This window comes from Rhinoraja longicauda, chromosome 13, assembly GCF_053455715.1.
Source record: "Rhinoraja longicauda isolate Sanriku21f chromosome 13, sRhiLon1.1, whole genome shotgun sequence".
NCBI classification, from domain to species: domain Eukaryota; kingdom Metazoa; phylum Chordata; class Chondrichthyes; order Rajiformes; family Arhynchobatidae; genus Rhinoraja; species Rhinoraja longicauda.
In genome coordinates, this window is record NC_135965.1 from 40,230,350 (window position 1) to 40,253,938 (window position 23,589).

Consider the following 23,589-nt stretch of genomic DNA (forward strand, 5'->3'; position numbering starts at 1 on the left):
AAATGTTTGCACTAAACTGCTAACATTTCGAGCAAGATGGTCCAAAAAAAAAAAGACCAAAGCTGTCACGTGATTGAGAATTTTCTGACATTATCAAATGCATATAAAACAATGATGGGCTCTAATGGCACAGTTTGAAATGCTACTTCAATAAGACACACATGTACAACTCAGTGACAAGTCCAGGAATCTGTTCCTATACAGCAGATCCCATACATTATTAATAGCAGTATTTTTGAACAGGTTGTCACATTAGGCGTAGCAGTGACATGCAGAAGTCCACAAAGTTTAGTTATCTTACACGGTACATTCCACTCGTGATTTTCCAGAACAGATGCTGAACTTTTGTACGCTTGTGAGAGTTTCCCCCTTAGTGTTTTTTTTTTTTTTTGCTTTGAATTTGGGCTTGTCTGAAGCTGGTGTTTTTTTTAAGCTAAGTTCCTTCCTTGGATCCGATCTTCGTGGGAATAGCCACTGTAAGATTTTCCATGTTCATTGTTGTTCCGACTTCCCAGTGCTTACATGAGGTTATTCGGCAGTTCAATTGATTCTAAAGCAAAGCAAGGGGGTAATAAATTGTTATTTCTTTTCTTCTTGCATAATGCAGTAATGATGATCGCACATTATATTTAAAGATTAGATCAGTCTTGTTTGGTTCTCTTTCAAATCCATCTTTATAGAATATTGTTCATAAGAAACAATTTTATCGACTAGATATAATCCCAAGTTTGCCATCAATCAATGTCACTACTTTTAATCACAATGTCACTACTTCAAATCATGTGATTTTTGTTTTGTTTTCTGTTGCCATTACAAGAATCCAAATCCCCCTGAAATCAAGTTCTTAAAGAGAACTTTTTGAGAACGTAATTCCTAGTTACAGTCATTAATACACTAGGACACATTAGTACATTTAATGAAAGGCCTTGTTAAGGGAATGTAGATTACATTCCCTTGCTCCCTTAAAGATGACTCAGTCACAGAGTCTTACAGCATGGAAACAGGTCCTTTGGCCTAACTTGCCCATACCGGCCCATCTACATTAGTCCCACCTGCCTGCATTTGGTCCATATATCCCTCTAAACCTGTCCTATCCATGTACCAGTCTAAATGACTCCTAAACTTCAGTAGCTCATTCCATACACCTTCCACTCTTTGCTTGAAAAAGTTACTTCTTAAGTTCATCTTTCCCCCCCCCCCCCCCCCCCCCCCCCCCCACTCCCTCACCTTAAACCCAAGTCCTCTGGTTCTCAATTTCCCCAACTCTGGGCAAGAGACTTTAAGACTGTTTAGGATTCTGTTTGGCATGTACAAAGATATGAAGAGGTCATAACTAAAGTCCTAGAACTTCAGGTAGGTTTCCTTCCCTCCTGGTAATTATTCCATTTAATATTACACTTTGATTTAATCATGGGTTTTTACATATTGGACAAGTCACTTGGATTGGTCGGCGTGAACAAGTTGGATCGAAGGGCCTGTTTCAACACTGTATCACTCTATGACCACTTGACTGTGAGTCTGGATGCCAATGGAACCCAACCACATGATGAGAAGCCCAGAGAGAGGGGCATGCCAGGGCCATTTCATTTATTCAGTCAATACGTACCAGTTGTACTAGGTGAACTCCCCTTTGTAATTTTTAGGGTGGAGGAAAAGAATGGAGCTATTTTTATAATTGGATGAAATTTCAGATGGAATGTCAAAACTCATTACCTAGCAGTTTCATGAAAAGAACAAATGGGAATTGATATGATTATTGCACAAGAAATCCAGTACAGTTCTGACCCATTTAATTTGCAAGAATATAATGGACTGAGTGCTCCAATGCTTTTCCACAAAATAAAAACGATCGACCTTTCTCTGATGCTTTGCGGTTTCTGAGATGTTTTACAAAGCACGGTTCAGGTTGGCCTTCCTTTGTTGATAAGAGTTGATACTTACTAATGTAGGCAGCATATATATTGCATATATATCAATTTTAGGAAATTTATATAAACACCTCCCTTTTTCTCTCTCTCCCCTGCTTTATTTCAAGAGGGCTAGAATAGAAAAACAGGGATGTAATTCTGAAGCTCTATGAAGCACTGGTCAGGCGGCAATTGGAGTGTTGTGAGCAATTTTGGGCACCGTATCAGAGGATGGATGTGCTGGCTCTGGAGAGGCACGAGAGGAGGTTTACAAGAATGCACCCAGGAATGAATGGGTTAACATATGATGAGTGTTTGACAGCACTGGGCCTGTACTCGATGGGGAGTTTAGAAGAATGAGGGGGGGGGGGGGGGGGATCTCATTGAAACGTACCGAATTGTGAAAGGCTTGGATAGAGTGGATGTGGGGAGGATGTTTCCTCTAGTTGGAGAGTCTAGGACAGGAGGTCATAGTCTCAGAATTAAAGGATGACATGGAATTTCTTTAGTCAGATGGTGGTGAATCTGTGTAATTATTTGCCACAGAAGGCTGTCTGGATGGATTATTTTAAGGTTGCGGTAGATAGGTTCTTGATTAATACAGGTGGAGTCAAGGGTTATGGGGAGAAGGCAGGAGGGTGGGGTTAGAAGGGAGAGATAGATCAACCATGATTGAATGGGGGAGTAAACTTGATGGGCCGAATGGCCTAATTCTGTTCCTATCGCTTATGCCCCCCCCCCCCTTTACTATTTCCACATCACTCCTTTCCCCTGAACCCTAGCTGGCTTTAGTTTATTGTCACATGTACCGAGCTACAGTAAAAAGCTTGTGTCGTGCGCTAACCAGTCAGCGGAAAGACAATAAATACATGATTACAATCGAGCCATTTACATGATAAGGGAATAACGTTTAGTGCAAGGTAAAGCCAGAAAAGAATGATCAAAGATAATCCTAGGGTCACCAGTAAGGTAGATAGTAGTTCAGGACTGCTCTCTGGTTGTGATAGGATTATTCGGTTGCCTGATAATAGCTGGGAAAAAACTGTCCCTGAATCTGGAGGTGTGTGTTTTCACACTTCCTACCTTTTGCCCGATGGGAGAGACTTTGCATTGGCTCCTTCTCCCTCACCACTAAAATTCCTGCAACATGCTTTACATTTTGCACCTATGTATTTGTTTTGGGCTCACACCTGCTTCCATCCAACATCCTGCCTATCTGGGATCCCCCTCGCCTGAGGTCATCTGTTGCTGGTCGTGACTGGTCCAGTCTCATCTTCTCTCCCAGTCGTCGTCCCCCCGTTCTCCCTGCAATGAGTCTGAAGAAGGGTACGACCCAAAACGTCACCTATCCATTTTTCTCCAAAGTAACCCAGACCCCGCTGAGTGACTCCAACATTTTGTCTGTCTTTAGCACATAGTTGGTTGGCCACACGATAATGACTTCATTGCAAGGAAAACATGGCCGTTTTTAAACATCCTACCGGATAGAGAAATGGATCTAGAAATATCTTACAGCATCAAGACAATTTAGTAGGTATAAACATTTGCCACATTTAAGCTATGCAAAAGTTGTCGTGGGAACACTGGGCATGTAACCTGCTAATGCCTCCCGACACTCAGGAGAGATTTCTAACCTTTGCGGAGACTCTCTGGCAACCAAGGCCTACAGAAATCAGAATATGCTGGAGTAAGTTCCCCAACTTCAAATGATCGTGATTTTAATGACTTGAGTTTGGTCAAAGTGATTTTTTTTTTTTTACCTCATAATCTTTCGTAGTGTGTTGCAATAAAGTCAGTTCATTGTTAATTGTCTTTTCCTTCATCAACATTTTATGGTCCTCCGTTCTATTAAAAACTATCTAGACATTTCTCCAGGGGAAGAATCACCACATTATGTGTCGGCAATCACTCTATGTTACATTGCAGTCTAAGTCACTATCTTTCAAACTGTAATCCACAAGGCTGCCTGCTCAATTCAGCAAAGTTTTGGAAGGAGATTGTGGCAGTTTTCAGAAACCTCCACTCGGGGTGCAGTCATTGAAAGAAACTGGCTATTCACGATCCACTCCTCCAGTCGGGACGATGTCTTGCAGGAATGTCTTGTTGTCGAGCTTCAAATCCGCAGTAACAAATCCTTCATTGGCAAGCCGCGTGAAAAGTAATCTTGTATCCAGTGATGATTTTGAAAAATCCATTGCAGTCTGGTGTGGATAATGGCATCAACAGATTGGCTCCTTCGTAATTGTTCATCCAAAGAGAAACGGGAGTTCAAAAACAAATATACATCTGATCCGGTCTCCTCTTGGTTGGACCGAAGGTCTCCATGTACGTCGGGTGACGATCGTGAAGTTCAGCATTCTGTCCTCAAATCGGGCAAAACCACTGACAAAATATCCGTATATCAAAGGGCAACAATGAAGTTTTTTTTTAAAAAAGTGCAGTTCTTTTCCTGTTAAAGTGCATGGATGAGGTAAACGAATTTCATTGAGTTTTCGCACTGACTCAGACGGGAACCATCCTTCCCTGCATCTGTTGCACCTGGGCCCTCATTCCCTGGATGCTGCTCAGGATCTTGTTCTGATGCACCGCTGTTGTGATTCCAATTCGGACCAGGTCGCTGTGCAAACAGATAAAAGGTGAACCACGTCAGAATACTGGTCTTTTCAAAAGCATTTGTACCATAACATAACAGAATGGTATGGTATTCCCAGTCCTCCAAGACATGGCCTGTGCCACAGAGGGCAGTGGAAGCCAAATCACTGGATGGATTTAAGAGAGAGTTAGATAGAGCTCTAGGGGCTAGTGGAATCATGGGATATGGGGAGAAGGCAGGCACGTGTTATTGATTGGGGACGATCAGCCATGATCACAACGAATAGCGGTGCTGGCTCGAAGGGCTGAATGGCCTCCTCCTGCACCTATTTTCTATGTCTATGTTTCTATGTAAGAGGAGGTACAGATCTTGACCCAAGGCCCCAGCAATCTCCTCTCTTGCCTCTCTCTATAACCTGGTATAGATCCCTTCAGGCACCTCTTCAAGAGAAGCCACATGTGATATTTAGCATATTAGTATACCCTCACACTGTTATTAATATCTCGCATATCCTTCTTTTTGGTGAATACCAGTACAAAGTATTCATCTCTAGCTGTTGTCCCCTTCACCTGTGCCAGTCTGAAGAAGGGTCTCGATTGGAAACGTCACCCATTCCTTATTCTTAGATGCTGAGTTACTGCAGCATTTTGTGCCTCTCCCACCTATCACTTGGCAGGCTCTGTTCTGCCCCCACTTACTTTTCAGCTCTCTTCCCCTTACTACAATCAGTCTGAAGGGTCCCGATTCAAAACGTCATCTATCCATGTCCTCCAGAGATGCTGCCTGACCTTCCAAGTTACAATTTTAATGTTTTCCTTCTTGTACACCAGCAGCTGCAGATCCTTGTGTCTGCATGCAATTGTTCTATGTGGTAAGCTCTCTTTCCTGGATCTCTATATCATAAAGGAGGATGAAATATATATAGTTTGGATGAGGAAATTTACGGGCGGTCCAAATGGCTTAAAATTTATATTTAAATATAATTTTTTGTTGTTTAGTTTAGCTTAGAGATACAGGATGGAAACAGGCCCTTCGGCCCACCAAGTCTGTGCCGACCAGCGATCCCCGCACACTAGCACTACCCCTCCCAGACAGTAGGAACAATTTAATATTTTACCAAGCCAATTAACCTACAAACCTACACCTCTTTGGCGTGTGGGAGGAAACCAGAGATTCCGGAGATAACTCACGCAGGTCACGGGGAGAATGTACAAACTCCGTGCAGACGAGCACCCATGGTCGGGATCGAACCTGGTGCGGTAAGGCAGCAAACTCTACCGCTGCGCCACCGTGCTGCCCCGCAGCATTTTAAAGTGAACAGAAATTCTGTGGCAACTATACAGTTTATTCCAATCATGATCCAAGTGCTGGCACTTACTCTTGATTCATGTGCACAACAGATTCTAGAGAGGTGTAGCCTGCTGCTGTAAAGTTATCTTTGTATCTGTCCAACTTAATAACTTGAAGCCAGTCGTCAACGGAGTCCAAAGCAGAGAGGTCCGGAGTGCCCGGATCTAACAACGCAGTGGAAGGTCTGTAAATGCAAGCATTTAAAAAGAAAATCATAAAATATATTAGTTTAGAAAGGACATTATTGCACAGAACAATTATATTTTAGACTAAGACAGTGTGAAGTTAGAAGTCATCACTTCAAATTGTTGACCGTAAATAAAAAACTAATTTACAAACATAGAAACATAGAAAATAGGTGCAGGAGGAGGCCATTCGGCCCTTCGAGCCAGCACCGCCATTCATTGTGATCATGGCTGATCATCCCCAATCAATAACCCGTGCCTGCCTTCTCCCCATATACCTTGATTCCACTAGCCCCCTAGAGCTCTATCTAACTCTCTCTTAAATCCATCCAGTGATTTGGCTTTCACTGCCCTCTGTGGCGGAGAATTCCACAAATTCACAACTCTGGGTGAAAAAGTTTTTTCTCACCTCAGTTTTAAATGGCCTCCCCTTTATTCTAAGACTGTGGCCCCTGGTTCTGGACTCCCCCAACATTGGGAACATTTTTCCTGCATCTAGCTTGTCCAGTCCTTTTATAATTTTATATAAGATAGAGTTAAGTTTCTATAAGATCCCCTCTCATCCTTCTAAACTCCAGTGAATTTGTTTTAATAATAGTTATTTTGAAAACTCAGTCACTTATTATCAATGTGGTTATTTTAGTTTAGTTTTAGAAATACAGTGTGGACACGCACCCCTTGGTCCACTGTCCGCGCCGACCTAATGATCCCCGCACATTAACACTATCCTACACACACTAGGGACAATTTACAATTTTACCAAGCCAATTAACCTACAAACCTGCATGTCTTTCAACCTCTTTCAGACCCCAGTGTGCACTGAAAGCCAGCACTTCCCATTAATAATACTAGCAAGTAAATTATATAAATCTTATGGCCTTCAGACTTCTCATTACAATATTAACTTTATAATCTATTGACTCTATCAGGTATTTTCCTTTCTGTCACCTCTTCTGGAAATACTTTAAAATGATTGATGAAAGAAACCATGAAAATTGATATTTCTTCAGATTATATTTTGTTTTGTTTCAAGGAGCAGAAATGTAGGAACATTTGGATAAGACCGGTTTGGAGGGATTTGGATCAAGCGCAGGTAGGTGGGACTAGTGTAGCTGGGACATGTTGGCCGGTGTGGGCAAAATTGGGCCGAAGGGCCTGTTTCCACACTGTTTCCACACTATGGCCTCTATGACTCTGAAGCAGATATTCATAGTTGAATAATCTACGTATAATATTAAATATTATATGCAGTATGCATTGGGATTTGGGACAGGACAGGCTCACAGGTTTAGCTATTCAACTGGATAACTCCAGACTCTGAATGATTGCCTTACATCATGTGGATGTGTTGTGGGCCTCCAGCCTGTCACAATTACATCAATTTGAAGGAAGATGTGCCAACTAATAGCCCCAAGGTGGTAGTTATCCATTCAACACGCGTAAAGGTCAATAATATCTCGTAATGATCAGTAACTGCTATGTAAAACGACAGCATCAGCAAAAAGGTTCTGCCTTGTGGTGCCTCTTACAGTGTGATCATGTGCAGTATTACCATCCATTATGTTGATAATCACCCCTACCATCAGGCTGGGCACAAAATAATTAAATATGGCTTACTAAAACATTAATAAAAGTCCAACAACGGCCCCCCCATACTCATTAAATACTGGATCTTATTTTTCATTGTTGAATTCATTAAAGAAAGGATTAATTTTAAGAATTAAGGATTTAATTTGCTGGTATCTAATGGTCGGAAGCAAAAAGGTTTCTTGATGTTGAGTTAGGTTATTGTCACATGTACCGAGGTACAGTGAAAAGCTTTTGTTGCATGCTAACCAGTCAGCAGTGTGTGGAAGGACATCTCAGTTAAGCAGTTGTAACGTCAGAACAAGCTGTCAATTTTCACGCAGGAAGTTCACACAAATAGTAATGTCATGATGAACATACAATTGGTTTTAACAATGTTGCTTCAAGAATAAAGCTTGTGCAATACACTGGAAATAATTTCACTGCCCTTCTTCAAAAAAAATCTGAGGATCCTGTACTTCTACCTGAGTGAACAAGTAGGATCTTCTAAGTTCATAATTCATTGGAGCAGAAGTAGGCCATTCGGCCCATCGGGTCTACTCCGCCATTCAATCATGGCTGACCTATCTTACCCCCTCAATCCCATTCTCCTGCCTACAACCCATAACCCTTTTGGGAATCTTGACTGGCACTTCTAAGTCCCTTTGCCCCTCCGATGGTTGATTCTTCTCCCCATTTAGAAAATAGTCTACGCCTTTATGACTACTACCAAAAAGCATGACTGCACATTTTGCTACACAGTATTCCATCGCCACTTTTTTGCCCACTCTCCCAACCTGTCCAAGTCTCATCTGCAGAGTCCCTGCTTTCTCTACACTCCTTGCCCCTCCATCTATCTTCGTATCATCCACAAAGTTGGCCACAAAGCCTTCAATCCCCTTATCCAAACCATTGATATGCAATGTGAAAAGTAGCAGTCCCAGCACCGACCCTTGTGGAACACCGCTGGTCACTGGCAGCCAACCAGAAAAAGCCCCCTTTTATTCCCACTCTTTGCCTTCTGCCTTTAACACAGCTAGTATCTTCCCTCCAATACCATCTCGATTTAATATAGAAACATAGGTGCAGGAGTAGGCCATTTGGCCCTTCGAGCCAGCACCGCCAATCAATATGATCATGCTTGATCATCCAAAATCAGTATCCCGTTCCTGCTTTTTCCCCATATCCCTTGATTCCTTTGGCCCTGAGAGCTGAATCTAACTCTCTCTTGAAATATCTTGAATATCTCGTATCACAATCCCTTACTCCTTCTGTCAGCTGTCGGCTCACAACTTTGTGGACTCAAGCCTGTCAAATGGAACTGAACACCAAATTTTCAAGGTCTATTACTGAACAAGAGATGGTATAGAGGAGCATGAGAGTGAGAATGATGCTGTATCTGACTTTAGCTTACTGATGGCAGCAATAATAAGAATCACTAGTTATTTTGATGACAAATATCAGCTGAATATCTTACTTCATTAGAAGTAGCATAATTGGAAGTAAGCCTTTCACACTGACTATTGCAACACAAAGACACCATTAAATAATTTGTGGAGTGAAATCTGAAATCTGTCTTTGAGCTCAAACAACATTTAGACAATAGACAATAGGTGCAGGAGTAGACCATTCGGCCCTTCGGGCCAGCACCACCATTCAATGTGATCATGGCTGATCATTCTCAATCTCATTCTCAATCTCAATTTCTGCATGTGTTTTAAAAAAAAAATAGAAAGCCAACCTTGTATTTTCATTCACTGCTGTTCGTTTCAAGCTGCTTGGATTTCGAATCAGCTTGTCCAGCATGTTGACAATCTGCATAAATTTCGGCCTGTCGTTTCGTTCTTTTTGCCAGCAGTCCAGCATCAACTGATGGAGGGAGACTGGGCAGTCCATGGGAGGTGGTAATCGGTAACCTTCCTCGATTGCCTTAATCACCTGGGGAAATATGGCACAAAAATATAAGGAGTTGGAGTAGATCTTTGACACTTTAAGGCAGTGCTTCTTAAACTCATTCAGTTAAAGTGTTGTATTTAACTCTCAGTTAAAGTGTTGTATTTAAATGCGCGACGTATAAAAAATAAAGTGGATGAGCTTGAGGCTCAGTTAGACATGTGGGAATCACAGAGACATGGCGACAAGAGGACCAGTGCTGGGAACTGAATACTCAGGGGTACACAACATATAGAAAAGACAGACAGGTGGGCAGAGGGGGTGGGGTCGCTCTGTTGGTAAGGAATGATATTCACTCCTTGCAAGGGGTGACATAGAATCAGGAGATGTAGAATCAGTATGGATAGAAATGAGGAATTGTAAGGGTGAAAAGACCCTAATGGGAGTTATCTACAGGCCCCCAAACAGTAGCCTCGACATAGGGTGCAAGTTGAATGAAGAGCTAAAATTGGCATGTCGCAAATGTAATGCTACGGTGATTATGGGAGATTTCAACATGCAGGTAGACTGGGAAAATCAGGTTGGTAATGGACCCCAGGAAAGAGAATTTGTGGAGTGCCCCCGAGATGGATTCTTAGAACAGCTTGTACTGGAGCCTACCAGGGAGAAGGCAATTCTGGATTTAGTGTTGTGTAATGAACCTGATCTGATAAGGGGACTCGAGGTAAAAGAGCCATTAGGAGGCAATGATCACAATATGATAAGTCAAATTGAGAGGGAGAAGGGAAAATCGGAAGTGTCAGTATTACAGTATAGTAAAGGGGATTGCAGAGGCATGAGGCAGGAGCTGGCCAGATTTGACTGGAAGGAGGCCCCAGCAGGGAAGACGGTGGAACAGCAATGGCAGGTATTCCTGGGAATAATGCAGAAGTTGCAGGATCAATTTATCCCAAAGAGGAGGAAAGATTCTAAGGGGAGTAAGAGGCACCCGTGGCTGACAAGGGAAGTCAAGGACAGCACAAAAATAAAAGAGAAGAAGTATAACATAGCAAAGAAGAGTGGGAAGCCAGAGGATTGGGACTCTTTTAAAGAGCAACAGAAGATAACTAAAAAGGCAATACGGGGAGAAAAGATGAGGTACGAGGGTAAGCTAGCCAATAATATAAAGGAGGATAGTAAAAGCTTTTTTAGGTATGTGAAGAGGAAAAAAATAGTCAAGGCAAATGTAGGTCCCTTGAAGACAGAAGCAGGGTAATTTATTATGGGGAACAAGGAAATGGCAGACGAGTTGAACTGGTACTTTGGATCTGACTTCACTAAGGAAGATACAAACAATCTCCCAGATGTTCTAGTGGCCAGAGATCCCAGGGTGACGGAGGAACTGAAGGAAATCCACATTAGGCAGGAAATGGTGTTGGGTAGACTGATGGGACTGAAGGCTGATAAATCCCCAGGGCCTGATGGTCTGCATCCCAGGGTACTTAAAGAGGTGGTTCTAGAAATTGTGGACGCATTGGTAATCATTTTCCAATGTTCTATAGATTCAGGATCAGTTCCTGTGGATTGGAGGGTAGCTAATGTTATCCCACTTTTTAAGAAAGGAGGGAGAGAGAAAACGGGAAATTCTAGACGTTAGTCTGACATCAGTGGTGGGGAAGATGCTGGAGTTAATTATAAAAGACAAAATTGTGGAGCATTTGGATAGCAGTAACAGGATCGTTCCGAGTCGGCATGGATTTACGAAGGGGAAATCATGCTTGACTAATCTTCTGGAATTTTTTGAGGATGTAACCAGGAAAATTGACAGGGGAGAGCCGGTGGATGTGGTGTACCTTGACTTTCAGAAAGCCTTTGACAAGGTTCCACATAGGAGATTAGTGGGCAAAATTAGAGCACATGGTATTGGGGGTAGGGTACTGACATGGATAGAAAATTGTTTGACAGACAGAAAGCAAAGAGTGGGGATAAATGGGTCCCTTTCAGAATGGCAGGCAGTGACTAGTGGGGTACCGCAAGGCTCGGTGCTGGGACTGCAGCTATTTACAATATACATTAATGACTTGGATGAAGGGATTAAAAGTAACATTAGCAAATTTGCAGATGATACAAAGCTAGGTGGCAGTGTGAACTGTGAGGAAGATGCTATGAGGTTGCAGGGTGACTTGTACAGGTTGTGTGAGTGGGCGGATGCATGGCAGATGCAGTTTAATGTGGATAAGTGTGAGGTTATCCACTTTGGTGGTAAGAATAGGAAGGCAGATAATTATCTGAATGGTGTCAATTTAGTGAAAGGGGACGTACAACGAGATCTGGGTGTCCTAGTGCATCAGTCACTGAAAGGAAGCATGCAAGTACAACAGGCAGTGAAGAAAGCCAATGGAATGTTGGCCTTCATAACAAGAGGAGTTGAGTATAGGATCAAAGAGGTCCCTCTGCATTTGTACAGGGCCCTAGTGAGACCATACCTGGAGTACTGTGTGCAGTTTTGGTCTCCAAATTTGAGGAAGGATATCCTTGCTATTGAGGGCATAGGTTTTCTAGGTTAATTCCCGGAATGGCGGGACTGTCATATGTTGAAAGACTGGAGCGACTAGGCTTGTATACACTGGAATTTAGAAGGATGAGAGGGGATCTTATCGAAACATATAAGATTATTAAGGGGTTGGACACGTTAGAGGCAGGAAACATGTTCCCAATGTTGGGGGAATCCAAAACCAGGGGCCACAGTTTAAGAATAAGGAGTAGGCCATTTAGAACAGAGATGAGGAGAAACTTTTTCAGTCAGAGTTGTAAATCTGTGGAATTCTCTGCCTCGGATGGCAGTGGAGGCCAATTCTCTGAATGCATTCAAGAGAGAGCTAGATAGAGCTCTTAAGGATAGCAGAGTCAGGGGGTAAGGGGAGAAGGCAGGAACGGGGTACTGATTGAGAATGATCAGCCATGATCACATTGAATGGTGGTGCTGGCTTGAAGGCCGAATGGCCTCCTCCTGCACCTATTGTCTATTGTCACCCTTGAGTCTTTATCACTAAATCTCATTCACCCTCGACTAAATTTTCTTATGTTTTTTTGGAAATTTTCGTCTTATTCTCCCTTGTGTATAATTTTATATATATTGAGTCAACCATCCTTCATGCATCCCTCTAGTTTCATTCAACCCTTGGGTGAACCATTCACCAGTTTAACAAGCACTGCTTTTAAGGCAGCAACTCCACTGCTGCACCACCGTGCCGCCCTCCAAGATCAGGGTTTGCACGGTGGCGCAGCAGTAAAGTTGCTGCCTCGTAGCGCCAGAGACCCGGGATCGATCCTGACTATGGGTGCTGTCTGTGCAGAGTTTGTACGTTCTCCCTGTCACCGCGTGGGTTTTCTCTGGGTGCTCAATTTCCCTCCCACCTTCCAAAGACGTGCAGGTTTGTAGGTTAATTGTCTTCTGTAAGTTGTCCTCAGTGTGTAGGATGGAACAAGTGCATGGGTGTTCCAAACAAAATCATAGCAGTCCGCAGCTCCATTTTCCTGCAATTTCTTCCAGTCCCTTTAATTTGCAGAAGCCAATAAACCTACAAACCTGTGTGGCTTGAGAAAGTGGGAGGAAACAAGCAACCAGAGAAAATCCACATGGTCACAGGGACAATGCACAAACTATGCACGGACAACCACAAACTACTTGTAGACAACACCTGTAGTCAGGATCGAACCCGGGTCTCTGGCACTTTAAGGCAGTAACTCAACCGCTGTGTCACTGTGCCGTCCATTGTTTTATCAGTGTGGCGCTATTTGGAGGCAGCGTCCACCATTTCACCCCCCCCCCGGTCACAAACAATTCGCATGAAGTAAACTTACATCCTGGTTGGACATATCCCAGTAAGGCCGTTCTCCATAAGACATGACCTCCCACATCACAATCCCATAACTCCAAGCGTCACTCGATGATGTAAACTTGCGATAAGCAATTGCTTCGGGGGCTGTCCATCTGATCGGGATCTTTCCACCCTGCAAGCGAGAATTCAATCATCAGGTTGCGATCATGCCTCTGGTTGTTAATCATCTTGCACTGAGTTCTAGCACAACATTCCAAACAATGAGATAGACACAAGAAGCTGGAGTAACTCCGCGGGTCGGACAGCATCGCTGGAGAAAAGGAATAGGTGACGTCTTGGGACGAGACCCTTTTTCAGACATGCTGTCTTTCCAGAGACCCACTGAGTTACTCCAGCTTTGTGTATCTATCTTGGGTTTAAGGCAGCACCTGCAGTCCTTTCCTGCACAATGATCTGCGTGAGTGTGGCCTTACCCGTGTGGTGTAAGCTGCCTCTGGGTCATCCTCGAGAACTCGGGACATGCCAAAGTCTGACACCTTGCAGACCAAATTACTGTTCACGAGGATATTGCGGGCAGCCAAATCGCGGTGCACGTAGCTCATATCGGAGAGGTACTTCATTCCAGAGCCAATACCCCGCAGCATTCCCACCAGCTGAATCACCGTGAACAGGCCATCATTCTTCTGCGGACAACACAAATCAAGGTCACCTCGTGCACGGGACGCAGCAAACTACCGATTACCACCTACAGCTCGGAAAGTGCCTGCTCCTGAGAAATGCATTTTCTTCAGAGTCTGATGGATGACTTACCCTGAGGAATGCATCCAAGGACCCATTCTCCATGTATTCAGTTATAATCATTACTGGTTTACCTAGAATTTCAAAAAACAAAAACAGAATTACTTGCCAAACACTCCCATTAATGAGATGAAAATGAGATATAGAGAATTACTGTGGCTGTGCGTTCATTCATCTTGAGGGATCTAATTTAATTAAAAATGTCAAAAGCTATGCCCTAGTTGCATGGTAGTCTGGATGATTTATTAAACACATTGGACACCATCTGTCAAATTAACCCTTACTAGTGATTTGTTTGCAAGGTCTTGTGTAGTTTTGAGAATGTCTCTGGAGTTTAGCTGCTTGAAATAAGCTCTGCTTTCCCTCCAGTGCTTTTAGCTGGCTCAAGGGATGATAATTGCACCTTTTTTTCCCCGTAAGACGTGACATGTTGCCAAATTGATTTCACAGGTCCTCTTTGAAGCTGTGTCTATTCACTGGGGCTACTTTCTACTCTGGCGCTGGCAATAAAAGGTGGAGGAGATTCAGACATAAGTCACACCATGTTGCTGATCCCCAAAGGTCACTGTAACAAGTGTGCCAACAGTGAAAATGACATCCTTACATTGTAAACTCAGCAATGCTATGCTTCTTCACTCAGTCGCTTACTGTACCAACAATACCTGCTCTATTCTAATTGAAAGGGAGTTTGATTTTATACATTTAGTTCCTGATATATTACTTAGGATAATCCTTTTTAAAAAGCACCAGCTAAATATTTTGCCTCCAACCTGGGGTAGCAGTAGATTTGCTGCCTTACAGCGCCAGAGACCTGGGTTCGATCTTGACTGCGGGTGCTGTCTGTACAGAGTTTGTACGCTCTCCCCGTGACCTGCTTAGGTTTTCTCCAGCAGGCTCCGGTTTCCTCCCACACTCCAAAGACGTAAAGGTTCGTAGGTTAATTGGCTTTGGTAAAAATTGTAAATTATCCCGAATGTGTAGGATAATGTTAGTGTACGGGGATCGCTGGTCAGCGCAGACTCGGTGGGCCGAACGTCCTGTTTCCATGCTGTATCTCTAAACTAAACCATACTAAACTCCCAGTTTCAAATCTCTGTCTTCTTTTTAAGCCCTCATTCATTTATAGTTAGATAGTAACCAGCAGCACTTAAGCATGAATAACTATTCTTCTTGTGTGAGAGCAGTCAGTCTTCTGACGGGCTATTTGACTCTGAGAGGCATCACAGATAAGTGTGACTCCCATCTATAACTCATCTTTACAGACTTAGTCACTGGATGGCAAATTAAAGCAGAACTGTGACTAAATCAAATGTGACTTTTCCCAAACATTCACCCATCCTTGGTTCAGTCTTGCCAAGATCCTGCTTGCACCCCAAATAAAGGATTGGTCTACATAGCTCAACGTCACAGCAGACGCTTAACCCCAGTTGTAAACATTATCATAACAATTCCCATGGGAAGTGTTTGTGTTACACAGTTCTCCCTGTGACCACGTGGGTTTTCTCTAGGTACTCTGGTTTCCTCCCACATCCCTAAGATTTGCAGGTTTATAGGTTAATTGGCTTCAGTAAATTATCCCCAGTGTGTAGGATAGCACGAGTGTACTGGGTGATCGCTGGTCGGCGTGCTCGGAGGGCCCAACGGGTTGTTTCCATGCTGTGTCTCCAAACCAAACTAAACTAAATAATAGACAATAGTTGCAGGAGGAGGCCATTCGGCCCTTCGAGCCAGCACCGCCATTCAATGTGATCATGGCTGATCATTCTCAATCAGTACCCCGTTTCTGCCTTCTCCCCATACCCCCTGACTCTGCTATCCTTAAGAGCTCTATCTAGCTCTCTCTTGAATGCATTCAGAAAATTGGCCTCCACTGCCTTCTGAGGCAGAGAATTCCACAGATTCACAACTCTCTGACTGAAAAAGGTTTTCCTCGTCTCAGTTCTAAATGGCCTACCCTTTATTCTTAAACTGTGGCCTCTTGTTCTGGACTCCCCCAACATTGGGAACATGTTTCCTGCCTCTAACGTGCCCAACCCCTTAATAATCTTATACACTCCTCTTAATAGTTTTAAACAAAATAAAAATGATTCGAAATTCAAAAACTACTAGCAATTATAACTTCCTTTGCATTCCATACACAATAATATAAAAGTCACTTCCTCTATTTGAGGACATTAGGTTTTGAGAAAACACCTTTCATGAATTTAATTGTGATGTGAATTGGCTGTAGTGTGTAGAATAGAACTAGCTACTCACTATCCCGCGGTCTAGGCTTAAGCTCAGGGGTGACCGCGCTTTTGCGGTTGCAGCTCCTAGACTGTGGAACAGCATCCCTCTCCCCATCAGAACTGCCCCCTCCATCGACTCCTTTAAGTCCAGGCTCAAAACCTATTTCTACTCCCTAGCGTTTGAGGCTCATTGAGGAGGCGCTGTGAACTGTTTGCGTGCTACTGTATGTTCCATTTTTTTTTCCCCTTAGTACCTAATCAGATGTACAGCACTTTGGTCAACGTGGGTTGTTTTTAAATGTGCTATACAAATAAAATTGACTTGACTTGACTTGACTAGTGTACGGGGTGATTGCTGGTCGCGGCGGACTCGGCGGGCCAAAGGGGTTGTTTCCACGCTGTATCTCTAAACTAGACTAAGACAACGAGGGAAAGCTGACTGTATATTAAAGTGCGTGGCATGGAATCCAAACTGTTTAGGTCCGGGTTGATATTCAAGTCGGGAATAAGAAGTGCTGAAGTGATGGCTTGGAGTCAAGTTTGTAAACAATGGGACCTAATTTGCACTTTTATATATTGTTTACTAAATTGTCATTTATTCTTCCTATCAAAAACCTGACAGCGGCAGCTGAGATGAACGCAGTATTAAGTGACAGGCATTGGAAAAGCAGGCACTGATGGGGAAAAAGTGCTGATTATAGTCTGCATTGCCTGCTGGGTCTCGAGCCACAATGGGTCATATTTCACGTTTCTTGAAAATTTAAAAGGCAGTTTTCCAAAATTAAAAGCACTGCAAACTCTTTTTTTTTGTTGTTGTAGATTTTCTTTTCCTGCTATGTTTCTGGATGGATTGCAATGGTTTGTCGTTGCACATATATCTGGTGAAGTTCAGCGCATTGGTCACTTGGGAAGAAAGGAATTCTCCAGCAAGACCGTCTACGATTTCTCATCCTTGCAAAGGGCGGGTAGCCTTAGATATATGCCTCAGGAATTAAAAGAAAAGGAATTGTTTTCCTTTGCTGCTTAATATCGAGTTCCTCGCCATCTGTTTTCACCTATCCCATGACACCCTGCCAAGTCTGTCACAGTTTCAAAAAAATATCCTGGCCTAAATAGATCGAGATATTAATTTCACTGCAAATCTTAGTACAAGCTGTCCAAGGATAGGATGTCAATTTGCACCATAAACTCATTTAAATCTGCCATGAAGATTAATGATGTATTCCAGGGCTTCTCCCTCGTTATTTTTGTCAGTCGGTGTTCCATCTGTCATTTTTAAGTGAATATATGGAGGCTGTGTGCTCGGCCTCATCACTGGACCTACATTTTGTGACAACTCCCTCCAAGTGGATGATGTTGGGATGGTCAAACTGGCCCATGATGCTTGCTTCGCTCAGGAAATCCCGCCTCTGTTTGTCCGTGTAGCCGGCTTTCAGAGTCTTGATGGCGACGCAGATCTCCCTCTTGCCTGGCATTTTCAGTCGTCCGCTGCACACTTCACCAAACTCACCTGCGGGACAAGAATGGGAAGAAGATGAAACATTCAAACTCTGGGACATCTGATCAGAAACGGGGCATTTGGCCTCCCAGGCTGTCCCTACCAACCACAAGATCTTAACTTGGGACATAGAAACATACAAAATAGGAGCAGGAGTAGGCCATTCGGCCCTTCGAGCCAGCACCGCCATTCAATATGATCATGGCTGATCATCCAGAATCAGTACCCTGTTCCTGCTTTCTCCCCATATCCCTTGATTCTGTTAGCCTGAAGAGCTATATCTAACTCTCTATATCTATATCTTTTTCTGACCTAACACCAATAAACAAGATAGACACAGAAGAGCTGGAATAACTCAACGGGTGAGGCAGCATCTGTGGAGGGAAAGGATGGGTGACATCTTGGGTCGGAACCATTCTTCAAACTGAAAGTAGGGGGGGGGAGGGTGGTGGGGGGAATTAGAGGTAGGAAAAGAACAAACCAAATCAGGACCAGCAAAAGACCAATAAACAAGATAGGCAATGTTCATGAATAGGAAAAGGTTGGAGAGATATATGGGCCAAATGTGGGTGGTTGGGGCTATCGTAGATGGGGCATCTTGGTCTACAATGGGCAAGTTGGGCCGAATGGCCGGTTTCCATGCTCCATGGATGATAATTGCACTTTTTTTCCCCGTAGGATATGACATGTTGCCAAATTGATTTTCATAGGTCCTCCTTGAAGCAGCTTCTATTCACTGGGGCTACTTTCTACTCTTTGGCGCCAGTAATAAAAAGTGGCGGAGATTCAGACAGACAGTGGCAGAGATTCAGACAGACAGTGGCAGAGATTCAGATACTGTTGTAACAAGTGTACCAACAGTGAAAATGACATCTTTACATTGCAAACTCAGCGATGATGTGATTCTTCACTCAGTCACTTACTGTTCCAACAATACCTGCTCTATTCTAATTAGACAATAGACAATAGGTGCAGGAGTAGGCCATTCAGCCCTTCGAGCCAGCACCGCCATTCAATGCAATCATGGCTGATCACTCTCAATCAGTTCCTGCCTTCTCCCCATACCCCCTCACTCCATTATCCTTAAGAGCTCTATCCAGCTCTCTCTTGAAAGCATCCAACGAACTGGCCTCCACTGCCTTCTGAGGCAGAGAATTCCACACCTTCACCACTCTCTGACTGAAAAAGTTCTTCCTCATCTCCGTTCTAAATGGCCTACCCCTTATTCTTAAACTGTGGCCCCTTGTTCTGGACTCCCCCAACATTGGGAACATGTTTCCTGCCTCTAATGTGTCCAATCCCCTAATTATTTTATATGTTTCAATAAGATCCCCCCTCATCCTTCTAAATTCCAGTGTATACAAGCCTAATTGCTCCAGCCTTTCAACATACGACAGTCCCGCCATTCCGGGATTTAACCTAGTGAACCTACGCTGCACGCCCTCAATAGCAATAGCATAATTGAAATGGAGTTTAATTTTATACATTTAGTTCCTGATATGTTATTTAGGATAATAGTTTTTGACCATCCCAACGTCAGCCTTTTCCCATGCTGTTTGGCTCTATGACCCGAACAAGCTTTCTTCCAAGATCACTTCTAACTCCATATTTAAGCCTTCTCCCGAGACCAATTCATACCTTTGCTTAATGGGAAATTGTCAACATTAACAATTAGTTTAGCGTCATTTCCTCGGTTCTCCAACTCCTATGAGGAACAACTTTCAAGCTTCAGTGCTGAAAGTCTTGGCAACAAATTTCAGAATTTGTCCCCAGTCCTAGATTCTCGAACCATCTCGATTTACCCTATCAATTTCCCTCTGTATCTTGAAATATTCAACAAGAACCGCAGTAGAACTCCATCCTAGTTTCTGTAATCTCTCCATGTAATCTTCACCAAACTGAAGATGCAAGTATCGTTCTTGCACATCTGTGCCACATCTCCACCCAGGGCAAAATATTCTTCCTATTTTGTAGTATCTTCACACACAAAACTCCCAGTTGTGACCTGGCCAATGTTTTGCAATACTGTAGCATGATTTTTATTCATTTGTATTTCTGTCCCTAACAGCGTAAATACTAACCCAGACAAGAAACATATGTATCCTATGTTGATTGAAATTAGCCATGCAAGTACAGTGGCTCATGGCTCATTGCACAACTGCAGACTTATTTTCTGCCTCAACATGTAATTTTTAAATTTTTTTTTGCTAGTACAGCTCTTCCTCTGTAAAGTAGGGGAAATGAAACTTGATTAAATAGAGTAACAGAACAGCATGTTAGAAGCAGCGGTAAGAACTGCTAAAGATGGGCGCCCAAAGTGAAGATAAACCACAAATTATCGTGTGGGGGTTTCAACACTGTAGACAGTGTTGTCTACAGCAACAACATTGTAGACTTGCTGCCTTCCAGTGCCAGAGACCCCTGGTTCGACCCTGACAACGGGTACTGTCTGCACGGAGTTTGTACGTTCTCCCTGTGACTGCGTGGGCTTTCTCCGGGTGCTCCGGTTTCTGTCTACATTCCAAAGACGTACAGGTTTGCAGGTTAATTAGCATCAGTTTTTTTTAAAACCCTGTCCCTAGTGTGCAGGATAGGGCTGGTGTACGGGGTGATCACTGGTCGGTGTGGACTCGGCGGGCCGAGGGCCTGTTTCCACGCTGAATCTCTATCATCTCCACAGCAGAATCGGTCCGCCAGGACAGAGCTAATAAACGCAACACCCAAAGGATCACATCAAAAATCTGTTTCATCAGGTCCAATGGTGAATGCCAAAGATAATTAAACACCAATTTGTTGGTGGAGATTCCATGAACATCTCTAACCTCAACAATTATTACAGTTTCAAAGATAAGACCAAAATGTACCTGACATAAACATTAGACAGACACTAAAAAGCTAGAGTAACTCAGCCAGTCAGGCAGCATCCATGGAGAAAAGAAATAGGTGATGTTTTACGTTGAGACCATCTCGACCCGAAACGTCACCGATTCCTTCTCTCCAGAGATGCTGCCTGATCAGCTGGGTTACTCCAGCTTTCTTCGGTTTAAACCAGCATCTGCAGTTCCTCCCTGACATAAACATTAATGATTATATAAAGAGGAGGCACAAGGAACTGCAGATGTTGGAATTCTGAGCAAAACACAAAGTGCTGGAGGAACTCAATGGGTCTACCTGCATCAGTGGGGGGAATGGATTGGAGACATCTTCAGACTCCATTACACGATCTTCTGACAAAGTTGTGGTTTGCAGAAGAGGAGGCTTTGCCCTGCAACTAAATCCCTTTTTTAACTTGCTGTGCAAAACAGTTTCATTCCTTTGCAGCTGCAGCCTTGCTATTATCACACAACCTTCTGAAGAGAGTATCAAGTAATATTGTCCAAGCAGAAAATTGATCGTAAATCTTCTCCGGTTCTATTTATAAATGTCATCCCAAGAACTTACCTACGCCGATCACTCTTTCAATCTTGATACAAGAAGCATCGATTTCTTTGGCAAATTCACGGACGGCTTGATTGGGGTCCTCGTATGTGAATGGATCAACATATGTCCTCACCCCTTTAAAATGTACCAGAATCTTTCTTCAAAAACATACCTCAGTTTGTATAACACCAATAAAAAGCTACAGGTCCACCACCGATTTTCCGGCATCCTTGGATCCAGAGCCACTTTGGATTATCCATTTTGCCGGAACAACAGAGGTCACTGCCTCTGTTGGGAGTCCAATGGCTAGGCCGCTGAGATACCTTCCCACAAAGTCGGCCTTGGAAGTCGGCTATGGGAACAGATCTGCCGGCTCCAGCTATCCCGGTCGCAGGGGGGCAATTTTGACCCGCCCGTCAGTGCGGAAGTGCCGATGAGGACGAGACCGGCCGCCTCACTTGACCTAGGTCCCACATTTTCGGGGGGACTTCCAAAGAAAATTTCAAGTGTGCGGATTAAAGGAGGTGCCGGTTGCCAGAAAATAAGTGGTGGACCTGTATACGTTCTTTATTTTTACATTAAAAAGTACCAAAACATTTTTTTGCACCATTATAATGCATCCGTTAACATTTTTCAGACCAATGATTCAGATGAAAACTATCCTCGCAAATCCTTCCACCCTCATCTCCCAAAGGCACCAGTGTTTAGAGGAATTTATTCACAAAATGCTGGAGTAACTCAGCAGGTCAGGCAGCATCTCGGGAGCTACACTTCGGGTCGAGACCCTTCTTCAGACTGATGTCAGGGGGGCGGGACAAAGGAAGGATATAGGTGGAGACAGGAAGATAGAGGGAAATCTGGGAAGGGGGCGGGGAAGAGAGGGACAGAGGAACTATCTAAAGTTGGAGGTAAATGTTCATACCACTGGGCTGCAAGCTGCCCAGGCGAAATATGAGGTGCTGTTCCTCCAATGTCTGGTGGGCCTCACTATGGCACTGGAGGAGGCCCATGACAGAAAGGTCAGACTGGGAATGGGAGGGGGAGTTGAAGTGCTCGGCCGCCGGGAGATCAGATTGGCCAACGCGGACCGAGCGCAGGTGTTGAGCGAAGCGATCGTCGAGCCTGCGTTTGGTCTCGCTGATGTAAATAAGCTGACATCTGCAGTCTCTAACCACGAGTGTTTAGAGGAAGCTCAAATCCTCATATCTCCAATACTTGATTCCTTCTGTAAAGACAAGGGGTGCAGATGCTGGTTTATATATTTTTTTTAAACACACACAAAGTGCTGCAATAACTCAACAAGCCAGGCAGCATCTCTGGAGGACATGAATAGTGATGTTTCGGGTCATGAACCTCGGAAGGGTTTGAAGTCGGGTCCAGAACCAAAATGTCACCTATTAATGTCCTTCAGAGATGCTGCCTGACTCACAGAGTTACACCAGCACTGTGTCTTTTTTTGATTCCTTATGAGTGAGCAAGGATGGCAAATGACTTGATGTAGGTACAAGGAACTGCAGATGTGCCAGTCAGCTCATGGAAAGCGGGGCAACATGGTGACGCAGTGGTAGAATTGCTTCCTTGCAGTGCCACAGACCCGGGTTCAATCCTGACTAAGGGTGCTTGTCTGTAGAGAGTGTATATATTCTTCCCGTGACCTGCATGGGATTTTCCCGGGATCGCTAGTTTCCTCCCACACTCCAAAGGTGTAGAGGTCAGTAGATTGATTGGCTTGGTATAATTGTAAAATTGTCCCTAGTGTGTGTCGGATAGTGTTAGTGTACGGGGATCGCTGGTCGGCGCGGAGTTGGTGGGCCGAATGGCCTGTTTCCTCGCTGCATCTCTAAAGTAAACTAAAAGACTGTAACAACTGTGGTTCTGACATCAAGTGACAGAAAGTACCTTGAGTAACTGGATACAAATCTGGAGATTGAATCCTAGTTCCTCTTTCTTTGAAGGCCTGGGGCAAATTGTGGTTCTTGAAGTTGTTTAGCTGAGGCTACTACAGATCAACATCCACTGAGATTGTGGATCGGCAAATGCTTTAATCTGTGTGCCAGAATACTGTGAGTGAGGCATGAGATCTAGTTTCTTGATCCTTTTTTCAGCAGCAACATTTGGCCGTCCGTTTTACTTAAGTTTGTTAAATAGATGTGAAAAGCCACAGAGAAGAAGACTTTCTGATTCAGCATCCGAGAGGCGCTGAAGGATCATAATATAATTGCACTCTTATAGAAGCAAAAAATTGTTTTTATAAAGCAGTCAAGTAAGAGAGTTCAAGTGCTATGATACAACTCGTGATCTGAATGAGTATCAATGATGGCATAAACTTG

General features: G+C 43.6%; 1 protein-coding gene across 2 annotated transcripts in view; it reads right to left on the minus strand.

The window, feature by feature from the left end:
• Positions 1–232: 232 nt before the first annotated feature.
• Positions 233–23,589, minus strand: part of LOC144599660 (ephrin type-A receptor 4-A-like) — a 131,475-nt gene continuing 108,118 nt past the window's right edge. For both annotated transcript variants that reach the window (XM_078410826.1, XM_078410825.1), the window contains 9 exons: positions 21,281–21,394; positions 17,666–17,851; positions 14,126–14,187; positions 13,789–13,998; positions 13,338–13,487; positions 9,343–9,539; positions 5,879–6,034; positions 3,668–4,524; positions 233–550 (listed from right to left, as the gene is read on the minus strand). In XM_078410826.1, the coding sequence (XP_078266952.1) occupies positions 4,410–4,524; positions 5,879–6,034; positions 9,343–9,539; positions 13,338–13,487; positions 13,789–13,998; positions 14,126–14,187; positions 17,666–17,851; positions 21,281–21,394 (1,190 nt within the window). In that variant the 3' untranslated portion in view covers positions 233–550; positions 3,668–4,409. The remainder of the gene's footprint in view (positions 551–3,667; positions 4,525–5,878; positions 6,035–9,342; positions 9,540–13,337; positions 13,488–13,788; positions 13,999–14,125; positions 14,188–17,665; positions 17,852–21,280; positions 21,395–23,589) is intronic.